The 19,541-nt window shown below is 40.9% G+C and overlaps 1 protein-coding gene across 1 annotated transcript in view; it reads right to left on the bottom strand.

Moving 5' to 3' along the window:
- Positions 1-19,541, bottom strand: part of NRG3 (neuregulin 3) — a 923,439-nt gene that overhangs the window by 116,337 nt on the left and 787,561 nt on the right. Inside the window, exon 4 of the mRNA XM_039546067.1 lies at positions 8,560-8,586. Within this exon, the coding sequence (XP_039402001.1) occupies positions 8,560-8,586 (27 nt within the window). The remainder of the gene's footprint in view (positions 1-8,559; positions 8,587-19,541) is intronic.

Genomic DNA, 19,541 nt, shown 5'->3' on the forward strand with positions numbered 1-19,541 from the left:
AATGGTATTAATAAAGTAAAATCACACCTTTTCCAGCCTCCCACACCACCATTTTTACTAAATCACAGCGAAGATGTCAAGTGTGAAAGTTTTGCTATAGCAGTGAAAATGTTCACACAGCTGGAAGTACTAATATTTCCTCTTAAATACAAAGAAACTTTAGAAATAAATCTTTCTATGGAGTTGAAGATCAAAGAGCTAGGTCCCTAATATGCCTGTACTCACACACACAAAGAATACCCAGAAATGATGTGTCTTGGATTATGTAGGAAGGATTTTACAGTGAAGCCTGAATGCTGCAAAGACTTATGTAGATGTTTAACTTTACTAATGGAACCAATTGCACTGATTAAATTGGTTTCTTCTTCCAGTAATGAAGTTAAACGTGCACAAAAAGCTTTGAATGACTGAGTCAAGGTTTTACACTTCACTTCTGTATCAAGCACACGTCACTGCAAATAAAATAGAAAGTTCCTTTTTATAATGATTAATACTGTATTTTATATACTTATGGTAAAGATTTGTAAAATTGTTTTTACTTTATAAATAAAGAACTATAAAAATGTAGGCAACCTTTCTAAAAATATTTTACTTTTCTTGCATGCACTTTGAAGTTCCTGTTCTATACTGACTGCAACCACATTAAGTCTCTCAAGGCTAATTCCCGACTCTGGCACTTCAAGTGCAGAAGGTGAGGGCCCGCGAGGACTCTAAAAATTAATACTTGCCACTGCAGGCTTGTATTAAACTCCCAAGGTTAGAGTTTTTCTTTGACCTTGGATTGGTAGATGTTGCCACCACCCAAGTGCAGAACCCCTTTGAGAGCCCAGGAAGGTGCACTTTGGAATTCCTTCCTTTGGGGTACCCTCAAGCCCTTCCTCTCCCCGCTCTCCCCCAGGGAAGAGCTGAGAAAGAAAAACAAAGGAAATCAGCTGTTGACACCAGCTAATTAAACAACATGTGCACAAAGCCTCCTAAAACACAAAAATTCTGTTCCTAAAAAAAAGGTAAATTTTATTAATAAGAAAAAGAAAGAAAATACATCTGGGAACTTAGGCTATTGCTAGATTTTAAAAGAGCCACTACAAGAATTAAGCACCAAGAATAGCTTTCTTGAGGTCCAGTTTGAAGGTTACAAGCAAAACAAAAGCACCTGGGGTTAGCACAGAGGAATCCACAAGCCATAATGAAATAAAAGAGATAAACCTATTTGCATCTTCCTAGACATTTCCTGATCTACTTACATATCTGGGTTTTTAAATGAGTAATTTCTAGGTACGCTACTGATGATTTTTTCATACCTGGCCCAAGCGTCTTACAGCATGGCTGCTGCCCTGTCCACCTCTCCCCAGGAGAACAACAACAGACAGACAAAAGGGGAGTCTTTTTCCAAGTTTAAAAAGTTCTAGCCTTCCCATTAGCTCTTTTGTCCAGGTGCCCACTCACTTCTTTTTATCTATGCAAAGCAGTGAGAATTTTTAACCCTTTGGAGGTAGAGCAATTAGAGAACAGCTACTAAAAGGGAGTGAGACTTTGTAACTCTTTACAGGTAGAATAATTAGAGAACAGCTACTAAGAGGGATTTTATAGCTACTGGCTGCCTGGGGGTACATAAAAGGGAGCTACTGCCCCCACTTCATTTATCACAAAGTCTTATGAGAAAACCTGTCTCGTAAGATTTCCAGTTTAAGATCTGGATGATTTAGGTGTGGACACTACCACGTAAAATATGGTGGTGTAGCCCCACTAAACAGCTTAAATCGGTGGTGCCATCCCATGAGTCCTAGTTCCATCCCCTCTTCCCCTGGCTGTGATTCCCAGTGCCTGATGGCCCTTCTTAGTTGAGTGCTCCCTCCCTTCCCCTTGGCATTCTCTCCCCTCCTTCCCCTCTCCTCCTGCAGCCGCCTCAGCCTTGTCCTTTGGACACATTTTTGCTTCCCCAACCTCCCTCAGCGGCAGACACAGAATGTTTTAAATACCTCGCGCACTCAAGCTCGCAAGCACTCGCAGACAGAACGCAATCGCGGACTCGGCGCACTCGCGCACAGTGATCGATACGGACACAGTAAATGGCAGATACATGCAGCGATACGACACAGCAGGAGGGGTAATGACTGGAGCCGGCACGGCGAATTGAGGCCCCCGCGGGCCCCAGGGCCTTGGTCAATGATTTGAATTTGGGTGGCGCGCTGGAGATCTGGCCCGGGATGTGGGGAAGAAAGGTGGGATGAGACTTTGCAGCTGCAAACTGCAACCACTGGTGGGCACTTTTGGCTGGGCAACTTTCTTTGTTGAAATGATTCCAGTGGTGGACCAGAACTTGCCCTGACAGGCCCTCAGAGAAAGATAGCCCCAGTAGAGAGCAGCAGCCACAGTAGAGAGAGTGGTGGAAGCCCTGACAGCACAGTGACACCACAGCAGCGGGAATCAATTGGGGCAATCACAAATTGACTTGGGGGCTGCTAAAGGCTGGCTGGCCAAAGGCAAGTACAGCTGGAAATGCGTGTTGCCATAGTGGATGGCGTGGCTGAAAATATGCAGGCCATAGTGGCTGATCTGCAATGGGAAGCGATCCCTGGGTGGCACCGATAGATGGAGGCAATCCCAGCACGAACCGCACCAGGGTAGCACGCAGGGTGCTTACGGAAGGGGTACTTTTCATGGGTGGGGGCAGCAAGGCGGATCACAAAGGGGCGTTCAACAAACATCCACGTGGGATGGCCAGGGAAGTTCTTGAGCAAACCAGTAGCATCCAGGTGGGAGGGCAGCATGGCTGGCCATGGACTTACTTCCCAGACCTGAAAAAATTACCCGGCCTGATGTTGATGAAGCCACCCGTTATCCTGGGCACCAGCAGTGCCCTTGATGCCATGGCTCATGAAGCTGAGCACAGGCAGCCTGGGCAGACAGTGGTCATTGGCTGTTAATGGAACTGGCATGGCTTACAGGGCTCGCTGTGGAGACTTGGCTGGCCAAGTGGTGTTCGGCATGTTTGGTGCACTAACCAATCACTGTAGTGCCAAGTATTTCTCCCCAATCTCTGTGTTGCTTCTGGTATTCTCGTGAATCACTGTGAGAGTTGTGGGGAATCACTGACACAATCTCTGCGAATCACCTGGGGAGACAATGAGCAGCGCAGAGAAGCTTTGAATCGAGAGAGGACCAAGAGTGCAATCACATCAGAGGCAGGCAAAGCAGCAATGGCCAGGTACAGTGTGTGTATTGCAACTGTTGAAGCCCCTTGATTGCTGTGTTTGATGCTCACCCAACCCAGTCCACTACTTTGTTGAGCAAAAAGCTCCACCTCCTCATTTTTTCTTAAAAAAAGTTCCTCTCATTTAAAAATCCATCATTTTTATTTTATGCTTCATGGAAAAAGAGGAGGAAAGGAGAGGGGTATAAGAAAGGGAAAAAGGAGAGGAGGGTGGGGGTTGGGAGAAAAAAGGGATCGAGTGGAGTGACCTTGGCCTGGGTGGAGTGGGGTGGTGAGGTGGGCGGGCGGGGAGGGGGGGAACGGAGGGGGAGGGGGGGCAGGGAGGGACGGTGTGGCTGTGAGGAGGGTGGGAGGTCCAGCAGGGAGGGCCAGCTTGAGCTCCTCAGTTTCCCTGCGCAGCTCCCAGGAGCTGATCACGCAGCACCGCCAGAGCTGCATGAGCCTGCCGCCCCACCGTTGCCGCCCTGCACCGCCTCCGCTTTTTCTCCGCCTGTCTTCCTGCCCGCCTCCTCTCTTCTGCCCTCCTCCTCCTCCTCCTCTCTGCCTCTTTCCTGTAATTTGAAACCACCTCGTACTCTTCATTTGAACTCATTTCCATCTCTTCTCACTTCCTCTTTCCATCTCTTCATCTCATCTCGCATCTTCTCCTCTCTCCTTCTTTTCGCTTCTTCTTTCTTTTTGGATGGAGGAGGATGCTAGGGAGAAAGGAGACGGAGATAGAACAATGGTTATACTCTTTTACAAGATAAATATTTAGAAAGATACATAGCACATACATTTTCAGCTTACTGTTTGAATTCAACTTTTCATTTTACATAGATTTGCATTTTTTTCATCTCATCTTCACAGTGCATCATTGCTGCTCTTGGGCATCACACACAGTTCACCAGGTTCAGCCAGGCATCAGGTCAGGCCATGCATCAGCCCATGGTTCTCAGTGATCTCACCCCTTTACCCACCCCCCCTCCCCACGCACGCTCCCTCCCTGCTCTCCGCTCCCCCCTCCCTCCCCCCCCACCCCCGCCAATCACTGGAAGAGGGACGCGGTGACATCACAGAAAACTCCCAAGATCATCGGCCCCTCCTCCCCTTTTCCCCGCTGCTGCAGCAGTGTTTTTTTTTTGAAAATTGCCAACCCCTTAAATAAACCCCTGAATTTTAACTTAAATATCCTATTTTTACTCAGCCAGGTTTGAAACTGAGAGAATTCAGGATAGATGATAATTGAAGATAAAGAATGCCAGATGTCAGCGGATGCTATGCAGTCCCGGGACCATCCCATGCGCATGCTTGCCGATGCCTGATACAATGCTACTTGCCATATGGCGGCATGCAAGTGTCCTACCAGTGGGCAGAAGAAGGAGATGCTGCTGCCCTTCCTTCTCTGCAAAGGCTGCTTGATCGAGATGGAGAGAGGAGGATTTCTGTCTTTCCCCCCTTTTCCTCAAACATCCTTGACTAACTAACAAACTTTTCTCAACTACTCCATCCTAATGCATCCTAAGTCCTCAGGGCAAATCAAAAATTAAAAAAAAAGGCTAAAAAAAACACTGTTAGCTATTTGCAAAGGGTACACCTTCCTCAGGGCTTCCAGGGCCATTCTCTGCAATAGTTGGGCTGGAGGCTTGGGAGGTCAGGTGTTAAAAGTAAAATAAAAGCTCCTGGCTGCTGGGAGTGCTGGTGGGTCTCTCTCTCTCTCTCTTCTTCTCTTTCTCTTCTTCCTCTTCTTCTTCTGCCATCTTCCTCAGACATGCAGAGAGCCCACCCCCACCTTCCGGTCCACACAGGGGAATCCACAGTCCCTAAAATTGCATGCAGCGCAGCATGCAGGCAAGCTTTGAAGACCTGGCATTTTTTTCGACCTGCCCTCTTTGGTTTTCTGGTTTTCTTTTCTGCTTGGGCTTTTCTTTACTCTGCTCTGCACACTCTTAACTTTCACTCCTTCCCCAGTAGCCTTTAGCAGTCATAGCCTTTCAAATTCTTTTTCATTCTTTTCTTTTTCTCTCTTTTTTCTGCAGTTCTGTTAGCTCTGAATCATAGCCCCCCAGATCCTTACCCATCTCTATCCATGCCCAGGGGGCTTCTTTTTCTTTTTTGCTCTTTTCGATTCTCAATTGCTGCTGTGCTGCTGTGGTGGTCACCTGTGCTGCTGTGCTGCTGATGGCTGATGAGGATGATGATGAGCCTCCGCTGTCGGCTCATGATGAAATGAAGCAAAAATTCAAGGGGGCTTTTTCCTGTCTACCCTGCCAGTGCATCCGTGCTGAGAATGCTGTCCAGAGCGGCCAGTGGTGCACTGTGGATAGCGCCCCGAGGCCAATAGCCGCGACACGCCACACTAACCCTATTCCTCGATATGTTAATACCGAGCATTAGCGCTACTCCTCTCGTCGGGGCAGAGTACAGAAACCGATTTAAAAGAGCCATTAAATCGATATAAGTGCCTCCTAGTGTGTGGTTGGTGTGTAGAAAAAAATCGGTTTTACACTCGTAAAACCGATTTAAACGCCTAGTGTAGACCAGGCTTTAGACACAGTTAGGACCTATTCAAACACCCTGTAAGCCAGTGAGAAAACTCATCAGCTGGTTTCAAACACAAGTTCTAAAACAAAAGCAAATAAGCTCAACATACTCAGTCTTAACCACGTGAGTCTTTCCCAGCTTTTGCTGGATGTACAGGAAGAGGATATGCTTTTCCCCTTTGGTAACCAGTGTATTATGGAAAGACCACACTAGAGCTTGCCTCTCGCTGAGTGTCCAGCCTACTGCCCCTGCCTTTTCAGGCAGGATGCCTCATATCTTGCTTCTTGTAGATCACCTGCTTGCTCCTAGTCATGTGTCCAACTACTCCAATTTTAAAGGAGCCAGAGTGCCTGAACTCACATACACAAAGAAGGCCCGGACTGGGAAGAGATGAGTGCAATGCACCACAAGGACCAATGTCCAGTTATGTATCTCCACTGATCAGTGGAGATACTTCTATTAATTCCACTGGGCTCTTAAGCATCCAAATTTTATTTGAATGAACTGAACCACCAGTCTTTATAGATTAATAATCATGAGTTGCAAACCATATTATAAGTATACATATATATATATATAATGCTTCACTCATGCTTTCTTGCTTATATGGCTCAAGGAATCTGTTACTCTGGGAGGGAATGAGTTAAGAACAGAGTGCTGGATTCTCTGGTCCTTTAAGTTCCCTTAGCACTGCTTATACAAAGCACAGTGGGCCCACACGAGCTGGATATTTCCCCTGGAATCACCTTTATGAAAAGCTGGAGAAGGTGTGTCTCTATGTCCTACATCATCTCTACCACCCCTCCCCATGTTGGTGATCCATCACCCTGATTAAGGGTTAGGATTGGACAGGTGTTTCAAGGGCAAGGAGAGGAGGCAGGGGATGTGGAGAAAGTATGTCAGTGAGGAGATAGTAGCAGATGAGGTGTGGAAGAGCAAGATTCCACCACACCTGACTCTCTGCAAACAGAAGGTCTTCTGAAGTTAACACCCCTTCCCCTGTAGTTTAACTTATGTTGGGACTAGACTTGCAGTTATAGGCCTATCAGATCCCACTCTCTACTGTGCCTTAGTTCTGCTCAGGTGCAATAAGGAACTGAGCCCTGAGTTTCATCCAACACTCTGAGTTTCTTGATTTTTATAGGGTCACATTGTGCCTTTCTGTGACCTGATTAATACTAAGTTACCTTTGCTTAAGTCTCTTCTAAATTGGTTAAGGTGTTTAGAAGGCGTGAAAAAACTGAGAAGACTTGAAATAGTTACATTTCCCCCCTGTGTGGCCGGATCCTGCAAACCCTTATGCAGGTGAAAGCGACAACACTAACATGAGCAGGGCTGCTCACCCGAGATAGCGTTTGCTGGGCAGGGCCCTTCTTTTGTCAGTTTATCAATGTGGAGTTTTATTAATTACTGACATGTAGATGTAAAAATATAAACAAATTCTTTTTAAAAAAACTTACCTCCTGTCACTGCTTAAATAAATTTCTGATTTTAAATAATAGGAATGTGTCTTGATATAGGTTACAAATCATGAGATAATTAAATAAAGTGAAAGCAGTGGCCAAATTTTACCTTAAAGCCCTTCTGAATCTCCAAATTCTGTGTTTACTGCTATCTGGACTGGGGGTTTTTTGTGCATGCGTGCGTGTGTTTTAAATAAAGCTCCTGCATGATTATGTCAAAACAATATTTTGTTTCATGTTACTTTTAATATGAATCTAGAGCAAGATAAACTGAAGGCATAGCTGCATAATCTGAGCAAGAGACAGATTAGTTAAGGAATACTGTATAAAGTTTGCATTTCAGATTTTAGCAACCTTAACTTACTGGTTTAGGCAAAATGCCTTGCACAAATGATGAGTTTGTTCTCTAACTCTGCTAAGGATTTGCCTGAGATTCTTAAAGAAAGTGTCTGTGCTATCTGCTGAACATCAGCTGTCAGGTGGGGCTTTGACTGGGTAAACTCAGCACTCCCGCAGGCTGGTGGCTCTCTTACAGGTTAAGCATCTGAGTCAAAAGGATGTACTTCTTTCGGCTCCTAAACCTGTGTGTAGTGATTTCCATGATTCAAAATTTCCCCCTACTTTGAATAAAGGGTTTTGTCCAAAAAATAAAGTTAATAGCTAACTTATTATTTCTCTTCAGACTATCTTCCTGAAATATCAATAGCCTGTTTCAGCCTCAGTTAAATTTTACCATTTTATTACATTAATTCTATATAAAACATCAAGTTTAAAAGCATTTTAACATTTGCAGTACTCTTTCAGCAAGACAGATATGTTACTACTGAATCTTTTCCAATGCCTAACATCTTATACACAGCATTATCTTCTCCATTGCCATGATACAGAATATTATTTTCCACACTATGTTGTGCTAGAGTACACAGAAATAAAATATGGGAACTTGGAATTTTTAACCCCCACAATACTCAGGGAGCATGAGGCTGAGATTGTGAGATAATCCAAAATTTAATAAACAAATCTAACTCGTGTTGCAAATGTAAACATGTAGGGCCAGATTTTAAAGGGATTCAGGTGCCTAGCTGAATTTTCAAAGGCATCTTAGTGCCTAACACTCTTGGATTTCAGTAGATGTTAGAAGGATTTTCAAAAGCATCTAGGAGCCTAACAACCATTGAAATCAATGAGCGCTAGGCACCCAGGTGCTTTTAAAAATCCCTGTAGGTACATTAATATCTTTAAAAATCTGGCCCTGAGTGACCACTCCAATGACAGCCTCTCCACTGGCTTCAACTGGTAATGAACTTACTCCCAAGAGATCACCATTAGTAAGTAAAAGGAAGAAAAGTGAAAACTTACCCATGAATTCAATTCCTAAGTGATCTGCTATACCGAGGAAAGCATGGAAAAGAAAAACAAAGACAGACAGGAAAATGTCAGAATTGGGCCCAAATAACACACAAATCATCATCATTAAATGTTTATATTATGCTAACATCCTAGGGCCCCCAATGGGAGCATGGGCCCAGTGTTCTGGTTGCTGTACAGATACAGAAAAGGGACAATCTCTGACAATTAGCATTTACAATCTAAAGAGAGGAGGATCTAGACAGAAGGGGATGGAACTACAACATTTAAGCAAATGAATGTGGTGACGAAGTGGCACAGTTTTGTTCATTATAGTTTCTTTTATACTTGGCAAAATAGGTTTAAAATGCTACCATTCTGATGTGGTAATAATTTACTTTCATTTTATGGTGATATAAATGACTATACTAGGTGCAGAGCAACAGGAAATCAGACCCAGAAAGCTTTGGCCAACAGTTTCAAAACTGGGTATCTAAAGTTAATCTCCAAAAAACATATTTAGGATTAAATAAAACAAAAAGGTGAAAAAAGAGGGTCATGTTTTCAGTTACTACACATGTGCAACTCCCAATTGTAGAGATTTTTTTCTCCCAATGGAAAATTTCAACTTGTCATTGAAATAGCAAAAGCTGAACATTTTCAAAATAGGTTTAAAATGCTACCATTCTGATGTGGTAATAATTTACTTTCATTTTATGGTGATATAAATGACTATACTAGGTGCAGAGCAACAGGAAATCAGACCCAGAAAGCTTTGGCCAACAGTTTCAAAACTTGGTATCTAAAGTTAATCTCCAAAAAACATATTTAGGATTAAATAAAACAAAAAGGTGAAAAAAGAGGGTCATGTTTTCAGTTACTACACATGTGCAACTCCCAATTGTAGAGATTTTTTTCTCCCAATGGAAAATTTCAACTTGTCATTGAAATAGCAAAAGCTGAACATTTTTGTCCAAACCCAAATGTTTTTAGGTTTTGGCCTAAACATTTTTTGATTTGGAGGTTTTCAGGCTATTTTTTTTTGTCTGTTTAGTTGGTTTGTTTTATTTTTATGAAAACTAGCAATTTTCTGCAGAAAGCATGCCCTTTTCATACAAAATTCCATTTTGTTTACAACTCAAATTTCCAGCAAAAGACAGTTTGATGGAAAAAAATTGACCACTTCTAGACAACAATGTGCTATAAATATGCACAGAGATAACACAGGCTGCTGGAAAATCATCTCACCATCCTTCTCCTGGAGATGTGAAATGAAGGTATTTTAACTGCTGTCTGCTTCTTTTCATGTATATGCAAATAATCACAATACAGAGAGACCCATTGGGTATTTGGCAAGGTTGGTAGTTTAGCAAGTATAATATGTAGGAAAAATGGAATTAAAAATAATTGCATTCACAATCCTAAAATGAATTAGGATGAAACTTGCTCACAGGCTCAGGATTTAGCTATATATGCTTGGGAGTTGTGCTTGGGGATTACATCTTGGATCCAGAGCACATGCTGGATGCGCTCAGACTCTGATTCCTACAGGGACTGCTTCTGCCAGGTAGAGCTGCAATATACGTTATTGTACTTCAGTAAAAGTAGTGGCCTTGGCCTTTAATACAGTTAACTGTGCATTATGTTTTCTTTCTATACTATCCAGAGTGACAGCAGCAATATACAGAACATCATGAATAAAAATACTGGGTATTCTGTGCGCTTTCAAATCTCTCTCAGATATGTTTAGTACGGTACTTTTAAAAGGTTCTGGATGTACTGAACTTTCACATTTAACTAAAAATAAATATCAGTAGCACAAGGAGGAACTGAACACTGTTAAGAATCTGATCTTGAAGTGTTTATACACAATGAAGTCAAGCACAGTTTTTTTTTCCAAAAGCAAAACCAGCTAAGTTCAGCCATGTCTCCGTCACATCAATGCCAGATTCCATATCTTTGAATGCGATGTGAAATCACATGGTGCTTACTGAAAAACCAGGGACCCAATCATCCACCACACTAAGAACATAAGAACGGCCATACTAGGTCAGACCAAAGGTCCATCTAGCCCAGTATCTCATCTTCTGACAGTGGCCAATGCCAGGTGCCTCAGAGGGAAAGAACAGAACAGGTAATCATCAAGTGATCCATTCTCTGTTGCCCATTCCCAGCTTCGCAAATAGAGGCTAGGGACACCATCCCTGCCCATCCAATAGCTGTTGATGGACCTATGCTCCATGAATTTATCTAGTTATTTTTTCAACCCTGTTATAGTCTTGGCATTCACGACATCCTCTGCCAAAGAGTTCCACAGTTTGACTGTGTGTTGTGTGAAGAAATACTTCCTTTTGTTTGTCTTAAACCTGCTGCCTAGTAATTTCATTTGGTCAACCCTAGTTCTTGTGTTAGGAGGAGGAATAAATAACACTTCCTTATTTACACACCAGTCATGATTTTATAGACCTCAATCATATCCCTCCTTAGCCGTCACTCTTCCAAGCTGAAAAGACCCAGTCTTATTAATCTCTACTCATACGGGAGCCATTCCATCCCCCTAATCATTTTGTTGCCCTTTTCTGAACCTTTTCCAATTCCAATATATCTTTTTGGGAGGGGGTGATCACATCTGCACACAGTATTCAAGATATGGGTGTTCCATGGATTTATATAGAGGCAGTATGATATTTTCTGTCTTATTATCTATCCCTTTCTTAATGATTCCCAACATTCTGTTTGCTTTTTTGACTGCCACTGCACATTGAGTGGATGTTTTCAGAGAACTAGTCACAATAACTCCAAGATCTCTTTCTTGAGTGGTAACAGCTAATTTAGACTCCATCATTTTTTATGTATAGTTGGAAACTGCTAGTTTTGCTACACTACTACTTGGAAAATTTGTCAGACTCCAGTTTGCTGAATTCATTTATGATCATATCTTCTTTACGGTATCTGCTACAGAGAACAAGTATGGTTATGCAAAATGCACAACAAACATTTTATAAAGAAAGAACATCGGATAGTGTTATGTGGTATAGCTAGGAGAAAGAACGTTGGATAGTGTCATGTGGCATAGTCTTATCAGAATGAGTTTGGGATGGATACATTACTCAGGATTGGTGAATCCACAGATGGTTTATGCAGATAATCCCAAACACTTTTCTTTCATTATTAGCATGAAATACATAGGTCACACATATATGCATCTTATATTTTATAATGCTATATATTGCCGTTCACATCTATAGATAGGGTATATTATGTTCAAAAGTATAAATGTATGAATGCATATGGGATCATAAACTATATGAGTGGATAATAATCTCAGCACATATTATATTCATAGAAATAAGATTAGTTTCCTTCCAAAATTTTCAGGTTTAATTATGTGATATTACATGTGTACATACACAATTTGCATATATTATTTGTCTGCAAATCACACAATATTTATTTTATGTTCTTCCTTAAACATTGTAAATTAAATAAAGATATTTATTAAGCCATCATCTGCTTACTTTAAAAAATTATAGTGGCGATCAAATGCTCTAGTCTGGTCTCCAAGGGACTAAGAATATTCAGTTATAAAGAAAGACCAAGACATATTGTCTTTAAGTCTATGGCAGAACAGTTGATAAAAAATTATCTTTCCCAAACTGGGTCAAACATATCGCATAAAAAAACCCAATGTTTTTCATCAGCAATCTGCAGTCTCCTTCAAGAGTCTGCTGGTATGCTTTTCTTTAAAAAGTGCATGTGATATATCCACCCTTCCATGAAGGGGTAGAGAGATTTTTCTAACGTTGTGAGAAGCTCTCTATAGATCAGTAGAAAGCTATTATAATAATTATTTAGGCTACTTCAAAATGCAATGAAATCACTAACTTTTAGTGGCATTTGTGAGGGATGGGAAACAGGGGTGGAGAAATGTTAGGTAGTGGCATTTTATATATCCCATATGCCTAAAAAGCAACATCAGCTACTGGCATTATATACTGCTGACAAAGCTTTTTTCTACAGATTATGATGAAAAGGAGTCTATCTGAAATAAGCATTCACAGACCAATATCCCAGGTGCCAAATGATATTCTTATTCCTAGTTCTACAAGAAATTAGAAGAAGGTATCTGGGTATGAAAAAAAGCCCCAAAGAACAAATAAAACAAACCTCTTGCTGACTCAATGCACATATGATGTTCTACCCACACTGGAATATTTGATGAATCCCTCTTCCCTCTCCGACCTCTCCCCTTCCCCAAGATGTAAGCATAGGATACAAGTCCTTTCTTTAGGATGATTATTATGTCACTTGATAGCCTCTTTAAAATCATTGTTACCACTTTCTCTAAATGGATAAATTAGGCACAGAGAACTGGAATTGTCTGGATATTTATTCAGATAAGTCATTCAGGGCAGGTTAGTTGATACCCAGACTAATTCTAACTGCTATCTGAAGTGAGAACTGCTGTAGATGATCGCTGATATAGCCCTAAGGACTACATGTTTTGAATTGACCTAGGAGGCTGCTAGACATCACAGAAGCAATGCTGAAATGCTTCTGCAATGCACCAATTTTTATTTGTATTTTTTCTGTCTATAAATCAGGTGTTCCCTTTTTTTTTAAAGTATGAATGCAGAAACATTCATATTCCCTACTGGGATATATTTTAGCATTTACAATAATTTTTTCAAGGATATTTCTTGAATACTCTAACATAATCACTCTGTTTACATTTCAGGATTAATGATTTAAAGGAGCCCCATTTCACTAACCCCCTTGATAGCAGCAGCAGCCATACACTCCTGAATTAGTAAATAGTATCAGAATCTCCTGACTACTGGGCCTTGAAGGGTTTCTTTGTCCATCATAAATCTTCACAAGCAGATAAGACAAGCTAGGCTGCAATTTACATAAGTCTGAATATAACCAGATCCCCCCTCACCCCCCAATGCACACACACTTCTTCCCTCTAAGACTCATTATACAGGAATTTGACTTTATACAAAGTCTCCTCCAACAGCTAACATTAAGGACTTATTTTCCTTAATATCAATGCAGCCGCAGCAGCAGTGGTGTTTACTAGAGAGTGCAGTCTGTGGTTTTGATATGAAATAAAATATTAGATGGCTATGAGTTCAGGAATCTTAGCAGTCATTCAGTAAACCAATCAGTTCCATTGTTCACCCAGTAGTATTTTTACATTCTACAGGAAAAGAGGTGTAGTTGCCAGTACCAGGACAAAAAAGATAAAATGGTTGTTTCCCAGGTTGGCTTTATTTGGAATAGACACAAGAGAGGACAAAAAAGCTCTTTTGAAAAGCTCAGAGCAAATACTGACTCTACTGAAATAAAGTCCATATACTGTAATGTCTAACTTCGAGCAAACATAGGAATAGAGTCTCATGTGATATAAGGAAGTGGAAACTTTCCTTAAATCCTCTGCTGGGAATACCCTTTTTCTGTGGGAGACCCCAGTATATGTAGAGAAGTGTAACCAACCGATACCATGGGGCATATTAGAGGGACGGAGAGGCATGACGGAGGCAGTGGCTAGAACATAATGAGCTCTGGCAATCCCCAGCCATCATCAGCTGTCACTCCCAGGCAGCTCTTACTTGTGCTTTGACCAGGGCAAAGAATCAGGGAACTGTAACTTACACGTTGAGGGTCCCTGTACAATGGGAACCTAGGCTTGGATTGGGCTTTTACCATGCAGACCATAGTAAGGGGCTCTCCCCATGTTTGATGAGGAAGGATCAATTTTGTGAGACCCCTCTATGGGGTGCAGCATATTCCCTTCCCTTCTACATGGCCAGCCAGCCAGTCATGGGAGGTAGAGCCATGACTCCACCTATTTCCTGCCCCTCCTCACACAGTTTTACCCTTGGGAGGGAATAACATCTGAGGAACAATCTTAGCACTCCACCAAATATCATGACTGCTCCAGGCAGCCCTAACACAGAACATGCAACATGTCTGGGAGTCCTTACTCCTGCCTGTTCCTTATGAGGCCATGATAGACAAGGGCCAATCTGACCTTTAGAAAGTAAATAGTATTTGTATTTATCATTTCTGAGCACTCAAAGTGTGCTGGGCACATCATAAGAACTAGCGGAGTCACAAAACCTCATGCTCCACTGCTCTACTCTTTTTGTGGTCTTTTACTCCTGTACAAGGAGGCAAGGGCTGGGGTTGGGAGGGAAGGAAGGAATGCTACTATTCTGTTTTGGAAGCTTTCTTCACCCACTTTGCATAGCTGTAAATGACAACAAGTTGGGAGGTGGTAGGGAAGCTGGCCCTCGGTGTTGGCCTCCAAGAGCTTACATTCTAAATTCAGATATCACACAACAAACTGAAATGCAGAAAGGGACTAAAATCAGAGTGAGGGATGGAGGAGGGCAAGTGAGGGTTGGAGTCTCTGCTCTTTCAGTCACAAAATAACCAAATGCACAATTGTAAACTATTCTGAATATTCTTCATTCTCTGCATCCATGGAACACAAGAGAAAAAAGCCAAGTTCCGGAAAACAGAAGTGAACATAAGGGTACCATTTAATTTCATTTTATAAATAACATGTTCATTTGGTAAACAACCTAGAGCATCTGATTATGAGCCAAAAGGTAAGTTTTACATAATAGTAAGTATGGAAGTAGTGTGATACACCACCATTATGGATACAAAGTGGTGTGCGTGCGCGCATGCGCACACAGAGTGTCAGCACTTTCTCTCTGGTGGGTAGACGATCCTACCAGGGAGACACTCCTCACATCTTGAAATCAATCTTCAGCTGCAATGCAACACAGACATACCCTATAAAATGTTAATGATCAAAATTAATTTGCAACTTAAGAGATAATGGCCCCTGCGTTCATATTGGCATCGTACTCTCTCTCTTCACAGCAGCCAAAGCATTCATAGCACAATTTTACAAAAAATGCAATAGCAGATTTCAAAGGCAATAATGACAATGCTGTGATTTCCTCTCAGAGTGGGTCCTTTTTTGGAAAATGTTGTTAGCTCCTTGAATTGTCAATTTATTTAAATTAATGCCAACATTTCCTGCTTTTGAAGAACTTTCAGAATGCCTGAAAGGAAACATATTTCTTATGAAATACCTGGCTGCTGCAAAATGATTGCATGTACGCAGGACAGTATAAATGTGTTATTACTTTGCTACCAGACATTTACCACCCACAATTAAATATACAGCAACATTGTAGGTGTCTCTAATTTCCAGTTTGGGGAATAATTGACAATACCATATGAATGGTAAATACTGTGCTGAAATAAATGTCCCATTCTTTTCAAAGTGTCCCTGTGTCCTTTTTTAGTTCGGTGCCATGTCATTTTAGCAATAGATTGAGCACGAATGAACACAGTATTCCAGATGAGGCATATATGTATTATAATAATATTGGGTAAGTTTTTCAAAAGCCTCCATGTGATGTTCCTAAGTCCCATTTTCTAAGTGCCTAAATCTCATAGATTTTCAATAGCACTTAGACTTGTAAGTCCTTCAGATGGTTTGGAAAATGTTAACCATTGTATTCATTTCAGTGGCCCGGAAAACTCTTCCCTTTTTACATAGAACTCTCCCCTCCCACATGGAAGGAGGGCACTTAACTACACCCGCACCCACCTACCCACCCTGTGGAAGCTACAGAGTATTTTTTGAGAGTCCATACACCTGTGGAAGAAACAGAGAGTTTTTTTGAGAGTCCATACTACAATCTCAACCCTCACCCCCCTACTTTAGACAATGCAGCTTTGGGTGCAGGCATCCCATGGATTCCTGAGATTTCATCCCTTAGGTCTCCCATGTGCAGGTTTCACTGGGGTGCTCTTTTTCATTGTGCAGTCCACCTGGATATTGAGGGCTTCTCCCTGAATGTTGGTTTTAGATTGGTTTTAGAACCCAGCAACATTTATGAATAGTTTCGATTATTTCTTATGTTATCCTTTACTTTATGTTTATCAACACTGAATTGTATCATTATGCTCTTCATTCACTTAGCTTTGTTATGTCCCTCTAGATTTCCTTGGACTTTTTCCAGTCTTGAATAACCTAAATGACTGTGTGTCATCTGCAAATTTTCCCACCTAACTGCTCACTTCCCCTTTCATTAATAAATAAATTAAACAATGCTGGTCCCAGGTCCTGTTCCAGCAAAGCACTTATGCACATATTTAACTTTAAGCTCATGAGTAGTCTCATTGACTTCAAGACTTCCCATGTTGAAAACTGACCATTTATTCCTGCTCTGTTTTCTGTCTCTTATCCAGTTTCTAATCCATGACAGTACTTTGTCTCTCCATGATTACTTAGTTTCCTTAATAGTCTCTAGTGGGATACTTTGTCAAAGGCTTTTTGAAAGTCAATGCTTCAGCATGGTTGTAACCAAGAGCAGAATTTCACCTGATGCTTGCAAGGATGATATTAATACAATCATCAGGAATTGTGGATGTGCTACAGACTTTACATTTGAAATAGAGGGCTAAATTCCTGTTCTCAGTCATACCTGTGAAAATCCAATGACTTCAATGCGTAAGTGTAACTGAGCACATAAATTGCTGCAGAGATTTTTTATGGTGTTTTGTGTTGTTACCAGGATTTAGTGAGGTGAATAAAAGGGAAGATGCAGGGAAAGGACTTAAAACAATGTGGGTGGTCTATAATTTGCAAATAGGGCCTGATCCATCTCTCAGTGAGATCGATGAGAGTCTTTCTGTTGCTTTCAGTGGAAGCTGGATCATACTCTGAATAGGTTATTTTAGAAGTGTATATTTTTATTTTAACATTATGTTAAATGTTGTTACTAGTGTCTCTTCATGCTCTGTTATATCAGTGTCTTATTGTCCCCTCATTCTTTGCTCTTTGGTTTCAGTACTAATAAAGGACATACTAGAGAGCTTATGTTTCCTAAGAATAATATATATATATATATATATATATATACACACATTTGATCTATAGAGAAAGGAATAAAAGATAAATGAGAAAGAGGGGAGGGGGAAGAAGAATCAAAGAGCAGGTAAAATGATGGAATGATAGCAGGCTAAAATTGCATTCATTAGATATTTCTGCCCACAATGGCATGAGCAGAACAGGTTGGACTATTTGCAAGGAATTTTTTTCATTCACAAGTTATCCATCAACAATGAGATTAGGATGTTCATGGAATGGTTCATTATTTGTAGACTATTTTATGCAAACATATTGCAGGCTAAAAATTACCGGGACAAATGTGTGAAAAAGGAATTAAAAGAGTCCCAATACCATTTAAAATATTTATATTTACCCCTCTCTCCCCCTTGAGATATAAGTTAAGGAAAGCTGTAAGACTCAACTTTGAATTCCTTAGCCTTTGTTGGTTTGCAATGCATGAGACCCTCAACATTCGTAACATTCTTTTTTATCCACCTAATCTGATTCTAACCTAGACTGGTATAAATCTAGAGGAATCCACAGGAATGATTTTGTAATTCACCATCAAATAATGTAGTTACTTTAAGGACTCAAATCAACAAAAAATGTATACAACAGATATTATGTTGCTGAAGTCCATGCATCACTCCAAAAGACTGGGTCATTAACTAAATAATGTGACTGTATCATAGTTTATTATTGTGATTTCTGCTCTGTTTTGAATCATTATGTTCTGAAGACCTAACATATTACCAAGATGGGAAGGTTATTCATTTTAATATTTAATGTTACGTGTTCCTTTCTAAACAGATAGTTGCTGATGTGGGGAAAATGCTGTGCTTTATGGTCCTTGCACTGTGTGTATTTGTTGCTAGTCTTAAAGTCGCTTTAATTTACACTTTATAAATACATAGGCACTTGGGAATACCTACTAATGAGCATAACAGAGGATACACTTGGGCTCACTAATGGATTAATTTATTACTACCTTGAAGAGAAAATGTGACACTATATCTGAGTTGCAGAGCTTTTTTCCTGACAGTCATATTGAAATGATACTTTCCCCAATTCAAAAGAGAGGGTTTATTATCCCAGCTGCCCCCTAATCCACCAAGTAAATGAGAATATAAAGTACATCTCTAAATGGCACTGTCCAATAAAAGACAGAACTAGAATAGAAAATACTCTCCAGGGGCTGCTGTGGCCATTATAATCTGTTCTAAGGTTAGGCTGACTTTGGCAAAGAGGAGACAACTCTCAGTGCTAGAGCAATGTACTTTCCTCTCCAATGAATCCCACCAACTAACTCATAGGATTAGTTAAATTGCCCTAGGTGGAGGAAATGTGATCACAAATCTGTGGTGAATTACACTGGGGCAGCTAAAATGCTCTAGCCATATGTGGCAGGAAGGAAGAAGGTGACGTTTATTTTATAGATATAGTCCCTGTCTAACCTGTCTCAGACTCAAGTGAATAAGAATTCACAGGTGCTTGGATAAGAACAGCATCTTTTCCTGGCAATTTACAAGAGTATTTTCTATTTCTTTTTCCATTATGGTTTATGATGGTTAGTATTAGATAGTGTTCACCCTGTTAGTATATTTAATGATGTTTAGCAATATGACAAGTTATATATCTACACCAAAGCAACTGGCTTTTTGAACCCAGATTGGTATCTGTTGATTTAAATAGAGCCCAGGGTGTTTTGGGACAAGGATATTTCTCTATTTCAATAGGGAGTCTCATTGTCCAAGCTTCCTCCCCTCCCCAAAGTCATAGAATATCAGGGTTGGAAGGGACCTCAGAAGGTCATCTAGTCCAACCCCCTGCTCAAAGCAGGACAAATCCCAAGATAGATTTTTGCCCCAAGGATTGCGCTCACAACTCTGGATTTAGCAGGCCAATGCTCAAACCACTGAGCTATCCCGTTATCAGGATTAACCCATTAAGCCACTCAATCATTTTGAGAGATTTTGATTGGTTTTGTTCCCTATCCCCTCCACCATAGCCCATCAGGAAGGAACACTTTTGCCTTTTTACATTTCCAGTACATGCTATTTTTTTTCTT

The sequence above is a fragment of the Mauremys reevesii genome, linkage group 7, assembly GCF_016161935.1.
Source record: "Mauremys reevesii isolate NIE-2019 linkage group 7, ASM1616193v1, whole genome shotgun sequence".
Lineage (NCBI taxonomy): Eukaryota > Metazoa > Chordata > Testudines > Geoemydidae > Mauremys > Mauremys reevesii.